At 56.1% G+C, this 18,041-nt stretch overlaps 2 protein-coding genes and 1 non-coding gene across 3 annotated transcripts; all 3 read left to right on the forward strand.

The window, feature by feature from the left end:
* The first annotated feature begins 525 nt into the window (after positions 1-525).
* Eif1 (eukaryotic translation initiation factor 1) lies at positions 526-2,823 on the forward strand. Its single transcript, XM_004859391.4, has 4 exons — positions 526-723; positions 1,317-1,480; positions 1,574-1,675; positions 2,141-2,823. Exons 1-4 carry the CDS (start codon positions 693-695, stop codon positions 2,183-2,185), a joined length of 342 nt encoding a protein of 113 aa, XP_004859448.1. The 5' UTR covers positions 526-692; the 3' UTR covers positions 2,186-2,823.
* A 10,476-nt stretch (positions 2,824-13,299) lies between these two features.
* On the forward strand, positions 13,300-13,849 carry Gast (gastrin). Its single transcript, XM_004859840.3, has 2 exons — positions 13,300-13,522; positions 13,630-13,849. The coding sequence occupies exons 1-2, from the start codon at positions 13,300-13,302 to the stop codon at positions 13,737-13,739; spliced, it is 333 nt and encodes a 110-aa protein (XP_004859897.1). The 3' UTR covers positions 13,740-13,849.
* Positions 13,850-14,448: 599 nt separating this feature from the next.
* On the forward strand, positions 14,449-14,565 carry LOC147821064 (U5 spliceosomal RNA). Its single transcript, XR_015447846.1, has one exon. It is a non-coding gene; the product is annotated as a U5 spliceosomal RNA (small nuclear RNA).
* Positions 14,566-18,041: the final 3,476 nt, after the last annotated feature.

Consider the following 18,041-nt stretch of genomic DNA (forward strand, 5'->3'; position numbering starts at 1 on the left):
CGCTCCTTTAAAAAGTAGATTATAATGTAAGCAGTAAGTTAAAGTTTTGGTTAATTATTTGATGTTGATTCAGTAAAGCGCCGCCATAAATCTTGGGGACCGAGTGGGCGGATAGGAGGGCGCGACACAGCGGGGTCACGTCTCAGGCCCTGACGCCGCCAAAAAAGCCAGCCCGACCCGCGAAAGCCCCCATCCAGCAGGGAGGGCATCGGCACAGGAAGGGACACGGCGCCCAAGCGCTCAATGCGCAGGCGCACCCGGAGCCTCCCCCCCGGCTCCTCTGCCTCCGAGTCACCGACCACCCGACTGCGCAGGCGCCCGGACGCACCCAGCCTACCCTCCCCCTCCCACCTCTTGGAGTCCAGAGAATGCCCTCCCGCAGTAATGCCCCTGCGCATGCGTTGCCCTGCGTCTCCGGCCCGCGGACCAATTGGAAGCGGCGGAGCCCCGCGCTAGAGAGCAGGGCGTCGTAGGCGGGGCCGCGACGTGAGGGCAGCGCGCTGGCGTCACAGGGCCGGCTATATAAGGGAGCACAGGCGCCGCCCCACCGCCCCAGTCACTGAGCTGCCGCTGAGGACTTAGCTGCTTCCCCCTTGAGCCCCCTGCTTCCCGGCGATCCGTCCCCCCCGCCCGCCTTCTCCCGCAGCCGCCTTCCGCAGGCCATTTCCACCGAGGAAAAGGAATCGTATCGTATGTCCGCTATCCAGAACCTCCACTCTTTCGGTAAGCGGGGAGCCCGGGGCGGCGGGCCCGGGGTGAGCGTGGGCGGAAGGAGGCTTCGAGCGGCGGGGCGAGGCCTGGGCCCCGGGCGGGGTCGGAAGCGGCGGGGGGCGGGGGGGGGAGCGAGGCCAGCTCTCGGGCGGCCCGGCCCGCGGCTCCGGTGGCGCATTTACTAATGGCTCCTCTCCTCTCTCGGGCCGTGCCTGCTCCCCCCGCCGCCCCGCGTCACTTCCGGCACGTCACCGCCGTTGTCACGGAGCCGGGGGCCGAGGCGGCGCCAGTCCTTAGTGACACACGCGGGGGCCAATGGGCGCGGGGCCCCAGCCCCGCCTCTGCGCGCGGCTTCCGGCCGGTTGCATCAGCCAGGCGGGGCGCAGCTTGCTGCCTGGGCTCCCTGGCACGTGATCGGCCCGCGCGGCCGAAGAGGCGGGTCCAGGGCCACAGCCCAGCCTTCCTCGCCCCGGGCTCCCGCCGTCCCTGAGTGACCTGCCCCGGGCGACCGCTAAGGGCGCGTCCGATTGGCCCCAGCCCCTGGCCGCTCCCGGCCCCAGCTGAGCCAAAAGCCCTTCGCGAACAAGCTGCGCTTTTCTTCCCAGACCCCTTTGCTGATGCAAGTAAGGGTGATGACCTGCTTCCTGCCGGCACTGAGGATTATATCCATATAAGAATCCAACAGAGAAACGGCAGGAAGACCCTTACCACTGTCCAAGGGATCGCTGATGACTACGATAAAAAGAAACTGGTGAAGGCGTTTAAGAAGGTAGGTCCGAGGCGGTACGGGGGAAAACCAGGTTGCCCTGGCCACAGGGGCCGAGAACCGGAAGTCTGACGTGTTCTCCCTCTGTGCTTGCAGAAATTTGCCTGCAATGGTACTGTAATCGAGCATCCAGAATATGGAGAAGTAATCCAGCTCCAGGGTGACCAACGCAAGAACATATGCCAGTTTCTGGTAGAGGTGAGTGGGGCCTGCAGTCTCATTTCTGCCTCCTCTTTCTCCAGCTGAGATCAGGTCCTTAGGGCATGGGCCAGCCCAGTGTGTGCTAGGAGGAGCTTGGTGGTTCCAAGCAATTTGTATTATTCTTAGAGGTTTGCTGCCTGTGGACATGCTAAGACCAGTCAGCTGCTGGGTTCTTGGAGAGCAGGAGGGAAATCAGGGCATTTCTAAGTACTAAATCCTGTCGTGGCATTTGTCCTTAATGTCGAGACAGCTTTCAGGTGTCCCGTCACCAGCCTCTTGGAGCAGACCTCTAGCCTCTGGGTGTTTGGCAGAGTGGTTCTTGCTGGGTCCCCTGGGGAGCCAGTGCAGTTGGGCTGTGTGCCCCTGCTCTGCTCAGAGCCTCCTGCCTGTGTCTGGAGAAGTGGGAAAACATTGGCTCATCCTCTTTCACCCTTTTAAAGTTTTCCCCCTTTCTCATTGCAGATTGGACTGGCTAAAGACGATCAGCTGAAGGTTCATGGGTTTTAAGTAATTGTGGCTCATTGAAGCTTAAGTGAGGATTTCCTTGCAATGAGTAGAATATCCCTTCTGTCCCTTGTCACGAGTTTAAAAACCTCACGGCTTGTGTAATGTAACCATTTGGGGTCCACTTTCCCTTGGACTAGTGTAACTCCTACATGCAATAAACTGAAAAGAGCCATGCTGTCTAGTCTGGAAGTCCCTCATTTGAACAGAGCTCACGAAGTAGGGGCCGGCAGTGTGCAGCCTGAACCAGCAGCACCCTGATGTTCCAGCAGGACCCCTAGAGCGCGGGGTGAGACGGTGGCGTGGCGCGCCACTAGAGGGAGCCCTTGGTCTCACCCCACCAGGTGACAACTGGGGACCCTCCCCAGCAAGGCAGTGACACCCAGCTGGCTGCCGGGGGCTTGGGGGCCAGAAACTTAGTTAAGGACACCAAACCCCAGCATGAAGGGCCAGCCCAGTGCAGTTAAACTTCTGACGAGGGAACAAACCCGCCTGGCTGGCAGTGTAGCCGGCAACCGCTTGCTCCCCACTTACAGCAGCCCCCAGCGCCATGTGAAGTGACAACTGGTTTTGGTTTTTCTCCCAGTTTTTGTTGTGTAATGTATTTAAGCCCTAATTTAAATAAAACTTGTTTTCAGAAACCCCTGGCGTGCAGCTTGTGCTTTCTGGTGGTCCACCTGGTGGCTATGAATGAAGCCACAGCAGGCAGTGGGCCTGTGTCCGCACCTGGGCTTCTCGGCCTCTTGTCTGAGCCCTGCTGCTCTGCGAGCTGTTAGCGGTGCACCCTGCGCTCTGGAGGGACCTGGGAGGTGGCAGGGCCGGCTGGTTGGCAACCTGAGCCCCTCAAGAGCAGGGTTGTGGCTTAAAGGCTTCCCCTGAGCTGGGCGAAGTCAGGTTCCTGAGCTACAAAGAAGGGACAGGCTCAAAGGGCTACTCTAGAATATATAAGGAATTGAAAAACATCAGACCCCCCCAAATTCAAAGACCCAATTCAAAAATGGGCATCTGAAATGAACAGACATTTCTCAGACAAGTAAAAACAGCAAGTATATGAAAAAATATCCAACATCACTGGTCATTCGAGAGATGCAGATGAAAACAACACAGATTCCACCTCACCCCACAAAGTGGCTGCTATCAAGAAATTAACCAATAACAAATGCCGGTGGGGTTGTGGGGAGAAGGGAATCCTGCTCCACTGCTGGTGGGAGTGCAGACTGGTGCAACCACTGTGGAAATCAGCATGGAGATACCTCAAAGAACTAGGACAAGAGGTCCCATTTGACCCAGCTATTCCCCTGCTGGGTGTCTTCCCAAAACAAAAGAGTCATGTCACAGTGGTAAATGTGCGCCCATGTTTATAGTGGCACAGTTTGTAATAGCTAAGGTTTGGAAACAGCCCAAGTGCCCATCAACCAGAAACTGGATAGAGAACATGTGGTTTTTTAATAAAATGAAGTACTCCTCAGCCATAAAGAACGAGAAACTAGGGTCATTTATAGCTCAATGGATGCATATTGAGGCTGTACTCTTTAAGTGAAATAAATAGGACACACGTGTAACTACCCAATAGTTTTTCTAGTGTGAGAAACTGAAAGTGTAAATAAGGATGAAAATGATTAAAACAAATAATTGATAATTTGAAATAGGAAAAGGTCCAAAGGGGTAGGGGTGGTGGGAGGGGAAGGGGAAAGGGAAGAAAGGAAAGGAAAAATTACAAGAAAAAAAAAATGGAAACAAAATCTATGTAAATAGGGAAGGGTGGAGGGGGTGAAGGGTGCACAGGAAATGGGGAAAAAAATAACCAAGATACATCATGTACAGGTACAAGCACCCAATGATAAATGTAAATTATACCTAAAATGTACCAATTAATATATAAATAAATAAGGGACAGGGCTTCGCCAGGGCCAGACTTGAGTAGACCAGTGGTACACTTAGGGGGTGAAGATCTCTCAGGAGGAGGAGGTCGTTATTTTAGCTTTTTTCAGTACTGGGATCGCACTCAAGACCTTTTGCTTTCCAGGCAGTTAAATCCTGGCCCTCTTATAGGAAAACATCGACACATTTTCGATACACATCGTCACATGGTGAGGCCGTTTTGATGAAGGGCCTGTCATGACATGTGCATGGGCAGGACATGGTGACAGGCCTGTCATCCCAGCACCCTGAGCCCCTGAGGCAAGAGGACTGGAAGTTCAGGCCCAGCCAGGGCAGCTCCAAAAACAGCCGGGGATGCAGCTCAGCGTGATGGCCAGAGTTCAGTCTAGTACTGCAAAGAAAGATGTCTTCTAAGTTCTGTCCCTGCACGTGGATCTGCACAAGCTGCCAGGAGCTGCCAGAGCAGGATCGGACGGGGGACAGGAGCGTCATCCCTTCTGCCAGAGGTCAGCGGGAGCCAGCAGCAAGTCCTGGGCTGGGCCTCAAGCGCACAACACGGGAGGTCCAAACCCCTCGGCCTGCAGCTGGCTGTGCTCTCCAAGCCAACGTTCTGGGGTCACCAGTCTCCAATTCATGGTTAAGACATGGGCATCCCCGAGTTAGGAAGTGGTGTGGCTTCTCGAACCCAGAGCCCCTGCTCTTCCCAAAACTTGAACACTGCTGGGGGCCAGGAAGGCTCCACCTGAGGTGGAGGGAAGGAGCCGAGCCCAGGACTGAGCCCTGGGATATGAGGAGCCGGAGGAGCAGGTCCCACCTGCAGGTCCAGGACGGCTGCCCAGGCTGGGCCTGCTGAGGTCGGGGTGGGTATGACTCAGTCCTGAGCAGTGGCCAGGGCTTGGCACCTTGGAGCCTTTGTGACCAGAAGTAGAGGAGGCCTGGAGAATCCTAAGACTCAGGCGTAAGTACCACACGTCCGGCTGGGAATTTAGCTCGGTGGTTCCGCCGCCTGCCTCGCAAGCACAAGGACCAGAGTTCGATCCCTGGTACCCAAAAAAAAGAGTACCACACGTCTAATCCCAGCACCTGGGAGGCTGAGGCAGGAGGATCCCCGCAAATTCAAGGCCAGCCTGAACTGCATAGCGAGACCCTGTCTCAAAAAAAGAGAGAGACTGGGCCGGGGATTTCGCTCAGTGGTTTCGCCGCCTGCTGCGCAAGAGCAAGGACCTGAGTTCGATCTCCAGTACCAAAAAAAAAAGAGAGAGAGAGAGAGGTGTTAATGTGCAAGGCCCACGGTGTGGAGAGTGGCGGAGATTACCACCCCGGCTCTCCCCTACCCCTGCAGCTCCCGGCCAGCCAGGCCCGGCCCGGCCCGCCCTGTGCCCAGGTATTGCAGGGACAGCATTTCCTCAGATGGTGTTAGGAGCACAAAAACTAGCCAGCTAAGACCACAGGAGTCTGCAAACACAGCGGAAGCCTATTCACCGCTGTCCGTTCCTGTGGCGATCCCTCCGCCCTGTGGCGATCCCTCCGCCCTGTGGCGATCCCTCCGCATTGACTCACAGAGCGCAGTACGCTGGCTGTTTATAGCTCAGTGCTGCCCCCTATGGAGTGCGTGTAGAACAGCTCGCGTCCGCAAGGCTTTGCCGTCCCCAGCGCCTTTGCGTCTTATTTTCCTGGACTCGAGTGACCCTGCCTCAGCCTCCTGAGTAGCTGGGGCTGCGGGCAGGGGCCCCCAAGCTCATCTGGGTGATTTTTAACTTCTCAGGGGAAACACATTACTTCAAAACGAGCACATAATGTGCAGCCGTAGCAGTTTCTTTTGCAAGCTCTTCAGTCCTGGTTCAAATATTATAAAATGTGTTTTCTTGAGGGCCTTGATAGTCCCGCTGAGGCCCCTGAGCTCTACTGGGTATTAGCTGAAGATCACCCAGGGCCTCCTGGCTTTCCGAAGACTTCTGAAAATATCTACACCCAGAAAAAAAAAATTCATCTCCAAACACTGACCCAAACACCCACAAAACCAGAACGAATACATGCTCAGCACTGCAAAATGTAACATTGGAACTGGGCCTGGTGGTGCGTCCAGCACTCTGGGAGCTAAGGCTGAAGGATTGCAAGTTTGAGCGCAGCCGGGCTACTCAAGGATTTAGCAAGACCCTGTCTCAAAATTCTAAAATAGGACTGGAGGTGTAACTCAGTGTAAAGGACCTGGACTCAATCCCTAGTACAAAAAAAAAGCATTGTCAATAACTGCAGGATAATTCCTGTGTAGGAACATGGAAACGGAATAAAAATTCTAGAGAAAATGTTCTTAACAAAATTTAAGTTTGCAAAACTTTTCAAAAACTCTGCTACAAAGCCGGGTGTGGTGATACATTCCTGTAATCCCAGCACTCCAGAGGCAGAGGCAGGAGGATTGCCTCGAGTTCCAGGCCAGCCTGGGCTACATAGGGAGACCCAGTCTCAAACCCATCCTCCATGCCAAGAGTGGAAGAAGACTCATCAGAGCTCAACGTGAGGAAAAGCAGTCAGGATTATTATACCGGGGAAGTGACCTGGGTGTCAGGCGCCGTACGGTGTACAATTCTGGGGGAGGCCCCAGCGCCTGCCCTGGGGCCGGGTGTGCAGCTCCGTGGCAGGTGCTCAAGGCCCTGCATTGGATCCCAGCCGAAAATACAGAGCCCAAGCCAGGAGCCGTTCTAAACCAAGGCTCGGGCGGCAGGCAGAACTGTCGGTGCCGCCCACGCAGATTAACGAGTTTTCAATCACGCTCACTTCCCGAAGCCGGACGGCCACTCAGTTTAAATCCTCTTCAATCCTTCTCCTTCATGGTCGATTTACAGCCAGGATGAGCGGTGGGTTAAACAGGAAGTGGTGAAAAGTAAGTCACAGGGGAGCGAAGGCAGCCCGTGTGCGTCAGGCATCGATTCTTGCTCCGGAGCCCGGAGCAGCGCAGGGAGGGTGGGTGCGGAGCCTGGAATCCCGGGGACCCGGGCCACCTCCACCATCAGCCCTGCTGAATGAACTCCAGGCCCTGCGTAACCACAGGGGTAGGATCGCCCTGCACCGGGTGGGAGCCAGGGCCCAGCTGTCCTGACAGCCAGGCCGGGGAGTCCAGGGGTTCGGGCCGGCCTGGGCTACAGAGAGCGACCCTGTCTCAAAACAGTTGAGTAAGCAAGTACACACAATGTTCATGTAATGGATATCAGGAGGTCCCAACGAACTTTTGTTTAAAGCAAGAATTTTTGTTTTGTTTTTATTTTTGAGACAGGGTCTCACTGCGTAACCGAGGCTGGCCTCAAACCTGGGGCCCAGTCCTCCTGCCTCAGCCTCCCCATGTGCCACCGGAGATGCTTGTCTGAGATGATCGGGCGAGAGCCTGCTGGGGACACACCGAGACCCCCGGGTCCTCTCTGGGGACCTTTCAGGCCCCGCCTGGTGACAGCGGTGTGTATGCCCCAAGACTGCTGTCCGGGAATCACAGTCAGTGGGGGCGGGCGGCAGGAACTCGGCTTAGGAGCGAGCTTGCCTGGACCCCTTCTCAGGGTTCCAGCCCAGCCTGGGCAACTGTCTGGAAATGAAAAGTTAAAAGTGCAAAGGCCCTGGAACTGCGGAAAAGAGGAAAAAAAAAAAAAAAAAAAGGCTGAGGCAGGAAGATCCCCTTGAGTTCAAGGCCAGTCTGGGTTACATACCAAGCCCCTGTCTCAAAAAACAAAACAAAACAAAACTTCCCTGCCGCTGCCTCTGGGATCAAACCACCTGGCTTGGACCGCGCCTGCGTCAATAGGCTCTGGTTTTGGGCAGATCACTGAGTGGAGTTGGGATTTATGTTGTGTTGTTTTACAGTACTGGGATTGAACTCTGGGGTGCACAACCACTGAACTACATCCCCTGCCCCTTTTATTTACTGATTTATCTATTTTGAGATTTTTTTAAAATTTATTTATTTTTGTTTGGAGACAGGGTCTACGTAGTCCAGGCTGGCCTTGAAGTCACAGCGATCCTCCTGCCTCAGCCTCCTGAAGGCTGGGATTACAGGCGAGCACCACCATGCTGTCAGGGGCGGTCTTGGGGCATTAGTATCACTGTCACCAGGCAGCATCTGAGGAGTCCCCTCACAAAGGACAGGGGCACCTCAGCCTGGTCCTGTCCCTGAGCGGGCCAGTCAGGAGCGGCACAGGCAGGGTTATGGGATCAAAAGTACCTTCGTGAAGGGAGGGTGTGCAGAGGGAGTCTGCTGTGGGCTGAGGGCCACCGCTGTGGTCCTGGGGTTTCCTCAGGGCCTATGATCACTGGGCATCGTGCTGCACACGTCATCCCAGCACTTGGGAGGCTGAGGCAGGAGGACCACAGGTTTGAGCCCTGCCCAGGCTACATCGTGATTTAGTAAGAATCTATCTCAAAATTAAAAATTAAAAAAAGGGCTGGGGATGGAGCTGAATGCACAGGACCTGGGTTTAATCCCCGGCACCACAAGGGGGGAAAAAAAGGCAGAGGACCCAAAATGTCTATTCGCGGAGTTACTGTTCACCTGTGTGCCAGCTTACCCTTTAGTGGGCAGAAGCAAGGACCGAAACTCATCAACCAGGTTAAAATACAAACCACCTGCTCAGGTCAGAAGTTCAGAGATGGGAACCCAGTTAAATGCTGTTTCCTGAGGCTGGGCCCCTGTGGGACTTGTGGATTCAAGTATCAGAGGAAAACACAGACCTGAGGATGGACTCGAAGTACCTTTAAACTTAGGAATTCAGAAGACAGGGGCTTGGAAGGGGGAAAATTTAAAAAAAGAAAGAAAACAGCTGGGGGGGATGAAAAGGAATTGGAGTAACCTTGATTACATCTGGAAGCTACAGTTTTCTCAAAATTACAGTTTGTTCTTTGAGACAGGGCCTCAGTATGTGGTCCAGGAGGGCCTTGAACTCACTACGGAGCCCAAGGGAGATCAAAAAAGCAAAAGAAAAATTTCTTAATTAACTAGTTCATTAAAATAAAATAAATAGGACCGGGGATTTAGCTCAGTGGTTCCACCGCCTGCCTCGTAAGCCCAAGGTCCCAAGTTCGATCCTCAGTACCAAAAAATAAATAAAATAAAATAAATAAATCTTGGAAGCATCCTATGTGTCCACCAACAGATGACTGGAAAGGAAATGCAGTGTTCACACACAGCGCTGGACAAGCATAATGTGAGGTGCATTCTCTGCTGTAAAGAAGGGTGAACTTGAATCATTTGTAGGAAAATGGATGCACCTAGAGTCTGTAATTTTCAGTGAAATAAATCAGACACACAAGCTTCAAGAGCACCTGATTTCACTCATATGAGCAGCCCAAACTATAAATAACTTCAAGAGCAAAACAAGGTGGAAACAGGAAAGGGAGACCTTCGGAGAGAAGGGCGGGGCCTGGGGTGGAGTGGGAGGGAGGACGGGAAGCAAAAAGGCCCAGGATTCATGGTGTCCCCCAGCTCCCCTCCAGGAGGGTGTTCATTAGGCACTGCATGTACTAATAAAAAAATTTTAAGTAAAAATTTTAAAAACCCAGGAGTACTCATGTCCGTGATCTCAGCACTCAGGAGGCTGAGGCAGGAGGATCACAAGTTGGAGTCCAGCTTCGGAATTTAGTGACTTGGCAATCAGAAAATAAAAAAGGGTGGAGGATGTAGCTCAGTGTGAAGACCCCAGGTCAATCCCCAGTAAAGCCAAAAAAATAAGTAAATAAGTACAGTTTTTTGTTTTGGGTTGTTTTGTGGGGTTTTTTTTTTTTTGGTACCAGGGATCAAACTCAGGACCTTGTGCTTGCAAGGCAGGTGCTATGCCACTGAGCTAAATCCCCAGGCCTTTTTTTGGTGTTTTTGAGACAGGTTCTCACTCTGTAGCCCAGGCTGGCTTCAAACTCACAGCCATCCTCCTGCCTCAGCCTCCCGAGTGCTGGGATTACAGGTGTGCACCACCACAACCTGCTACAAAAAAGTAAATAAAACCATTTGTTTTAAACTGCCAAATGAGGTCCTCTCTAGTATTTCATTATTAAAATTTTTAACTCAAAAAAGTTAAAGGGGGGCCAGGGATTTAGATCAGTGGCACTGAGCCTGCCTCGCAAGAGCAAGGTCCTGAGTTCAATCCCTGGTACCGCAAAAAAAAAAAAAAAAGGATTTTTGGCCAAGGATTTAGCTCAGTGGTTCTGCCGCCTGCCTTGCAAGCTCAAGGACCCAAGTTCGATCCCCAGTACCAAAAAAAAAAAAAGTTAAAGGGATTTCAATTTTAATGCAACACTCATATACCCACCACCTAGACGCTGTCATTTATATTTTATTTTTTTTTTTTTGGTACCAGGGATCAAACTTGGGACCTTGCACTTGTGAATCAGCCAGAGGAACCATTGAGCTAAATCCCCAGCCCTATTTTATTATTCTTGATGACATATCTATGCATCTGTCCTTGTTGCTTTTGTTGTTTTCTGCAACAGGGTCTCTCCATGTAGCCCAGGCTGGCCTTGATCTTCAGATCCTCCTGTCTCAGCCTCCCAGATGCGGGGACGAAGGTACGCACTACCACACCTGCCGAGCCAATTCATACAAGGGACCTGACCAAAGTCAGTTTGACCTCTGAGGAAACTGAGGACGCTGTCCCTGCACCGTGCCTGTGTCACAGATTGGGAAACTGAGGCCCAGGAAGCCCAGCTCCAGCCGCTGTGGGCTCTGAGCCCAGACTTCTGAGGCCTCTGCCCAGCCCATCACCTGCCCAAGGTTGGTCGTGTCCTGCATGGAGGCCTTGTGACACCAGCACCTCCAGGTGTCTCTGTTTGTCCCTGTCACGCGTCACCTTCAGGCCCCGTTGCCTGGGGCAGGTGATAGGGCCACAACCTGTGCTCTGCCATCAAGAAGCAATTAGACAGCGTGGGTGCCAGGACCCTGACACAGCCGGGAGCTGTCAGCAGCGAGGTGCTCCCACAGCCACTGCGGTGCAGGGACCAGGGGTTTCCAAGCTCTAGATGCTGAAGCCCATGGACACTGTCAGGGCAGCAGACCTGTTCACCTTCTGTCCCCCCGGGGCCCAGAGAGGCTCAGGAACTGCGACAAACTTGGGGTACCTGAAAAGTCAAAATGCCAAATGTCCCCTAACTCTACCGTAGAGACTGCACTTCCCACAGGGCCAGCAGTTACAGAAACCTTTAGGGGTCTGCACCCCAGAACTGGGGACTGAGCCCAGGGCCGTCACACTGAGCTGCACCCCCAGCCCTTTTATATTTCTTATTTTGAGACAAGGTTTTGCTAAGTTGCTAAATTGCCCAGGCAGGAGTCAAACCTGGGACCCTCCTGCCTCAGCCTCCCAGAGTTCTGGGGTAACAAGAGGGTGCCACCTCACCCAGCTAAACTCTCCACAGTCCTGATCACCTCCGCAGAATCTCTTCGCCTGGAATGTCCCATACTCCCAGGTGCCAGGGATTGGGGTGTGAGCATCTGTGGTGAGACCCCCCACTCCCCACCACACCCCTACTGGGAGGACAGAGCCCAGAGGTTCAGGCTCAAGTCTGCTGTTTGGTGTGTGACTCAGTTTCTCCACTGCTTCTGGGGTCTCAGGAGCATGAAGGTCCAAGGATGTAGTTTCTGATTGCCCGGGAGGCCGCAGGGGGCCGGGATTCAAGCCCAGGCCCTGCTGGCTCTGAGCCCTCTGCCCAGCAGCAGCTATGTCCAGGTCCCGGCCTCCATGGGCTCCATCCTGGCCACAGTGACCGCCCCGGGACCCGCTTGTTCTGGAAGCCATGACTCAGCACCAGCCATGACCGTGGCCCAGCCTGGGCTCTGGGAAACCTGGGCTCCCCAAGCCTGTCCTCCCCATTACTGTGGCAACAGCAGCAGCAGCTGCCCCTCCCGAGACCCCCACTGGCGTCCTCAGACGCTGCTGTCCCACTGGACAGCTGCTGCCGGTCACCATGGAAACGCAGCCTGCAGCCTGCATGCCTGTTAGTCCTCAGCAAAGCTGGCATGAGCGTGGGCACCACTCGGAGCCCCGGGCACCAAAATGCCCCGCACCAGGACGATGTGGAGCAGGACAGCTGTCCGGTCCTGACCAGAAACTTGGAACACCCTGGAGCTGCCCTCGTCCGTCCGTACAGGACCATCAAGGGGAATTCATCAGAGGCCATCAGTGCACCCGCTCATTTTCTGGGTCCCTTTTCCTTATTTAATTTTATTTATTTTATTTATTTTGGGGTTCTCTGAGATGAGGTGGCTGTCACATGTAGCCCAGGCTGGCCTCGAACTCACACCGGGCCCGACTGCTGCCTCTTCGGGCGGATGCTGTCATTAGCTTGCTAGCATTGTTAAGATGTGTGTTTCCAGTGCAAAGCTGGGGGTGCTTTATGCAGTCTCCTGTCTCCCCTCGAAAGCACAGCCCTGAAGCCGGGGTGCTCCAGGGCTGGGGGGCGTCTGTGAGCCGAGGGCTTGGGGAGCAGAGAAGCAGGGGCAAAACCCACCCTGCAGCAGAGGGCAGAATGAAGGGGAAGCCAGGTGTCCTCGAGAGGCGAGGGCAGGGGTCCCAGGCAACCAGGTGGGCATCGGGGAAGGAGCCGGCTGGCAGCCCATGGCCCATTGCTCCCGATAACCGTGCACATCCTGTTTGCAGAGTCAGAGATCGATACAGCACCCCACGGCCCGCTGCCAGCAGGAGGAGGCTCAGGAGGGACCTGGGCGCTTTATAAGGCGCCCAGGCTGCAGACAGAGCAGAGCTGGCTCCCCGACACCACAAGCCACCCCCCCGGCTCTTCAGGTGAGATGCTAGGAGGGCACCAGGCACTCCCAGAGACAGACAGGCACCCTCCTGGCCCGGGCATGACACAGACCCAGCTCTAGGCTCACCCTGGACTCCATCTCCAGCCCTGTCCTAGACCAGCTTGGGCCGAAGGACGTTCCTCAACAACTGCGCTGTCCCAGGTCTAAAACTGTCCTGCATGGTGGCCACGAGCCACATGGGCACCTGAGACAGAGCCAGGTCCAGGAGCTAGGTTATTGTCATTCACCAAGGCAGGGTCTCCCTGAGTCACTAAGTTGCCCAGGTTGAGCTGCAACTTGAGATCCTCCTGCCTCAGCCTCCCAGAGTGCTGGGATTATAGGTGTGAACCACTGGCCCTGGCCAACTACTCTAGGGCTTGAAGCAGTGCCTCTACTGGGTGTAGTGGGGGGCAAGCCTTTGGGCCTGAATGGGGACGGTCACCGTGGAGCCCCTCTCCCCACAGACGCGATGCCCCGACTGTACGCGTGCTCGCTGGCCCTGATGCTGGCCCTGATGCTGGCCCTGGCCGCCTTCTCCGAGGCCTCGTGGAGGCCCCGCTCCCAGGAGCAGGGCGCACCCTTGGGCCCCGCAACCGGCAGGGGCCTGGAGACACACTGGCTGGATCTGCCCGGCCCGGCGTCGGCCCAGCGAAGACAGCTGGGCCCCCCGGGCCCCCCACACCTGGTGGCAGGTAGGAGCCCCTGACCGCGCCTGGCGGGCTGGGCAGGGTCCCCACGCTGGCCCTGACCCCGTTCCTGTGCCGGTGTCCCCCGCGCCACCTCGTCTGTCCCCTCCTAGATCTGTCCAAGAAACAGGGGCCGTGGGCGGAGGAGGAGGAGGCAGCGGCCGCCTACGGGTGGATGGACTTCGGCCGCCGCAGCGCCGAGGATGCTGAGCAGCGCCCCTAGCGCCAGCTTCCTCCACCAGCCCTGTTCCGAGGAGGACACGAATCCAAATAAACTCGTTCCCTGGACACCGGACTCTGTCACTGCTGGGAGGGGAGGGCTGGTCTGGGCCGGTGGCGTTCAATGCCCCAAGGCGAGGATGGGGCGGATCCTTTCCCGCCCCCTGTGGACGGAACCTGCCCGTGGGCCCCCGAAGCCACAGCGAAGGGACAGAGCCACGTCCCAAGCCTTTTTATTTTTTACTCTGAGACAGGGTCTCGCTAAATTGCCCAGGCTGAGCTTCAATTTGTCACACTCCTGCCTCAACCTCCAGAGTGCTGGGATGGCAGGCGTGCACCACCACTCCCAGCTCAAAGTAAATTTAAAAAAATAATAATAAAGGCCAAGCCTTCCCAGCACACTCAGAATAAAAGGATTCTGACCAGAGCTGGAAGAGCTGGCCCCGCCCCGCCCGGGGGCCCCGCCCCCTTCCCCGGCCCTCCCTGCTTTGCCCTCTCAGAGGACACCGAGCTCCTGGGGCCCAGAGCCTTTGCCCCTGCACCCCGTGCCAGCTGCTCCGCCCCAGGTGCTCCCGGCGCCCAGGTCTTGGTCCAGCGCCCTCCCGTGCCCGCCACCCTTGCTCACATCCCTGTCGGTGCCGGCTCCGCCGCTTCGTCACTGGCACCCCACTCCCCTTCCTGCAGAGACCCCGGTGTTTAAAGCAGGGGCCCAGATACTCTGGTTTCTCTTCAGATCGTATAAATCTTTCGCCTTGTACTAAAGATTTCCGTGGAGAGGAACAATTGTGAGTCTTAACCCAATTTTTTGAGGCCTTGCTTTTAGCAGGGCTAATAAAGCTGTATAATGAAAGAAAAAAAACAAAAAAGCAGGGGCCCAGTAAACACAGGTCAGAGGGACGCTGTGAGGCAAGCATTCGTGGACTCGTCTCTCATGAACGCACGTGGCCTGGGATCCAGGTGTGTACCACGGCTTCAACAAAGGACACGAAGTGCGTGCGTGGTGGCGCACGCCTGTGAGCCCAGCACTCAGGAGGCTGAGGCAGGAGGATCACTGTGTTCAAGGCCAGCCTGGGCTACAGAGTGAGACAGGCCAGCGAGGACCCAAAGCCGGCGTGTGCTCTTGGGGAGACCCTCCCGACTCGGCCTCCCCTGGAACCTGCTTGGCCGGGTGACCACAGGCCTCCTCCCTCAGGCTTTGTCCACCGTGCCACGAGGTGATCCAGGCCTCACAGCGGCAGCTCAGCATCTGTCCCCGAAGAGCTGAGGCCAGGTGCTCAGGGCTGGCCGAGGCTTGTGGGAAGCAAAGCCATGGGGCCCGGGAGGAGCAGCACCCAGGCAGGGCACAGGCGCAGTGGCCTCGCAGGGGTGGACATCAGGTGGACGGGCTCCCCCCTCCCCCAGTGCGGGTCTCTGACGACCTCTGGGCGCCTTTGGCCGGGGCGGGGCACAGAGTCCAAGCAGAGGGAAGTGGGGCTGCCCGCTGTCCCCCATGTTCCTTCTCAATCCCCGACCCCCAAGCTCTGCAGAATTTCCTCCCTGTCCTCATCCCGGGATGGAACCCAGAGCCCCAGCACCCAGCTACAGCCAGGCTTTTTCCTTTTCTTTTTCATTTTTTATTTGGAATCATTTTTTTTTTTTGGTACCGGGGATCGAACTCAGGACCTCGCGCTTGTGAGGCAGGCGGTGGCACCACTGAGCTCAATCCCCAGCCAGTCTCCATAAGTCGCTAAATTGCCCAGGCTGGGCTGGAACTTGAGATCCACCTGCCTCGGCCTCCCAGGGCCCGGGATCACAGGTGCACTCAGCCACACCCTGCTGAATCTCTCTCTTAAATATTTCTCCTCTCTGCCATCTCCCTCAGCCCTCCTGCATCCCAGGCCCAGTCCCAGGCCAAGGCCGAGGCCTTGCCCCTCTTCTCAGCTTTGTGTGCTAGCACACCTAGCAAACCCCACTGGGGCACCCTCACCCGGCCTGGTCGGGGTGAGATCCACACGCACTTCCTGGAAGTTCTGAGACACAGCAGGAAGCTGAACCCTGGGACCAACTCACCTCCTTGGCCTGCACTCCTCCAACCCCCATCCATGCCCAGGGATTATCTGCCCTTTAACAAAGGATCGGTCCTGGCCTGGTGTAGTGGCACAACCCTGTGATACCAGCTCTTCAGAGGCTGAGGCAGGAGGGTCCCCAGGAGTTGGAGCCAGGCTGGGCAACATAGCGAGACCCTGTCTCAAAATAAAAAGTAAAAATAGGTCTGGGGATGCAGGTCTGTGGTAAAGGATATCTGGACTCAATCCCTAGCTACTCAGGAGGCTGAGGCAGGAGGACCACAAATCCACAGCCAGGGTGGGCAACTCAGCAAAACCTAGATTCAAAATCAAGTAAGAAGGGCTGGGGTGGGGCTGGGGGTGGAGCCTGCCCAGCACATCCAGGCCCTGGGTTCCACCCTCGCATCGCAAAATAAGCAGACAAGAGACCCTGTGCCAGGGACCCAGGTCCAGGATGGATTCGGGCCTGGAGGGGCCTCCCCTGGGGCTTTGTGGGCGCTAGGCCTGAGGGGACACCGGGGGTGGCGCTGGTGACCCAGAGCCTGAGGGCGCCCTGACCCTGGCCAGTCCCGAAGTCAGCGGCCCCAGCAGCCAAGAAGGGGCTCGCACGGCCGGACGGCTCTGTCCACAGCGCACCGTCTACACTTTCCTTTCTCTCTGACCCCAAGCACTGGAACCAAGGTCTTCGCAATGAGCGGGATCCCCGCCCTTTTTTGTTATTTTCTAAGTTTTTCTTGGTCCATGTCTGAGTTCATCGGCCTCACGTTCTTGGGGACGACCCGAGCCCAACCCCCGGCTCTGGGCTCCTTCAGTCATCTCGTGGCAGTGCCTGGGCTGCTCACTTCGGATTTTGGGGACCCAAATTAGGTGCCCAATAAATATTTGTGGAGTGAGACCCGGGCGTGGTGGACACGCCTGTCGTCCCAGCCCTCGGAAGGCTGAGGCAGGAGGATCCCAAGTTTCAGCCCCGCGAGGCTGGGTGGGGTGCAGCTCCATAGGAACCCCAGGTCCCCTCCCTGCTCCACCCCTGTCCGGAGCCAGCTCCCAGAGGTCCCAGGGTCCTCTCTGGATTCGGCACCCTTCAGGGCCACGAGGCAGAGGCTCGGGTTTTCCTCTCCGTGCTTCCTCATGTGCTGGTGGTTCCCGCCTGTCTTCCCAGCCACTCAGGAGGCTGAGGCAGGAGGGTATCTCGAGCCCAGCGGTTGGAATCTCACATTTCACCTGAGGCTTTCAAAATATTCTAGGGACTTTGAGACCATTATGCTGAGATAAATCACTGGGCTGGAGCTTCAGCAGACTCAAAGCATAAATAAACAGCAACATAAAAGATAGGTACTAGGAGTGGGGAGACAGGTGACACTCGAATGCCTGACCCTCCTGCCTCAGCCTCCCTTGGAGCAAGGCTCACAGGCGCGTCTGGTTTTGCCTGGCTCTGCCTGTGCTAAGTGAGGTCTCTATCCCGCTGCAGGGCCGCCAGGCAGGCGTCCCAGACACAATAACCAACCAGCTGCCCTGAAGTGGCAGCAGGAGAGAGCCCCGCCTGGGCCAGCCCTGGGGCTGCTCTGCCCCCTTCCTCTACCTGCTTTGTAGACAGAGCAGGGTCCCCGAGCTATCCAGGGGGATCTCGAGGCTGGGATGCTCAGCAGAGACCTGAGCCAGGCCAAAGCCCCAGGAGAGGGGAAGGGAGCCGGGTGTGGTGGTGCACAGCCATGACCCCTACTACTCAGGAGGCTGAGGCAGGAGGACTGTGAGCTCCAGGCCAGCTTGGGCTACATGTGAGACCTGTCTCAAAAGAGAAAAACAATAAACAGGGCCTACTTGGAGAATGGGCCACACCCTTCCACTGGGTGAGCCCTTTTCTGGGATTCCCACCCGCTCAAGTAGAAAGGTTCCATTTCAGGCCCTAAGGAGCCTCAAGGGCCTGAACTGTTTGTCTGAATGCGTACTTAACTTTCTTCAAACAAAACCCTCCCTCTTCCTCTTAGCCAGGGTCCTGAAAACACTTTCAGAGGACCTGTGCTAGAGGTGGGGCGGGGTGTGCTGCCCAATGAGCCCAGGGTGCTCCTGGGCACCGTTTCTGGGGTCTTCCCTAGTCACTGAGGGGCTCAGACTGGGGTCAAACCCAACACCCTCCTGCCTCAGCCTCCCAGACTGTGTCTTTTATCAACTGTGCTTTCCCGGGTTCTCCATCACTGGTGTTTCCGGCCTGGAGCTGCTGAGTAGCCACTGGAGACCCGGGACCCACACCTCTGAATGGCTCC

The sequence above is a fragment of the Heterocephalus glaber genome, unplaced genomic scaffold, assembly GCF_053883595.1.
Source record: "Heterocephalus glaber isolate CG9 unplaced genomic scaffold, H.glaber_assembly_v1.0 deba00001773, whole genome shotgun sequence".
In the NCBI taxonomy this organism is placed as follows: Eukaryota; Metazoa; Chordata; class Mammalia; order Rodentia; family Bathyergidae; genus Heterocephalus; species Heterocephalus glaber.

Excerpts from the sequence above, each read along its gene's own strand:
- Eif1 (XM_004859391.4), top strand. The coding sequence starts at position 693 with ATGTCCGCTATCCAGAACCTCCACTCTTTCG. Across the intron at positions 1,481-1,573 it reads TGGTGAAGGCGTTTAAGAAG|AAATTTGCCTGCAATGGTAC; the intron begins GTAGGTCCGAGG and ends CTGTGCTTGCAG. Across the intron at positions 1,676-2,140 it reads TATGCCAGTTTCTGGTAGAG|ATTGGACTGGCTAAAGACGA; the intron begins GTGAGTGGGGCC and ends TTCTCATTGCAG.
- Gast (XM_004859840.3), top strand. The coding sequence starts at position 13,300 with ATGCCCCGACTGTACGCGTGCTCGCTGGCCCTGATGCTGGCCCTGATG. Across the intron at positions 13,523-13,629 it reads CCCCCCACACCTGGTGGCAG|ATCTGTCCAAGAAACAGGGG; the intron begins GTAGGAGCCCCT and ends GTCCCCTCCTAG.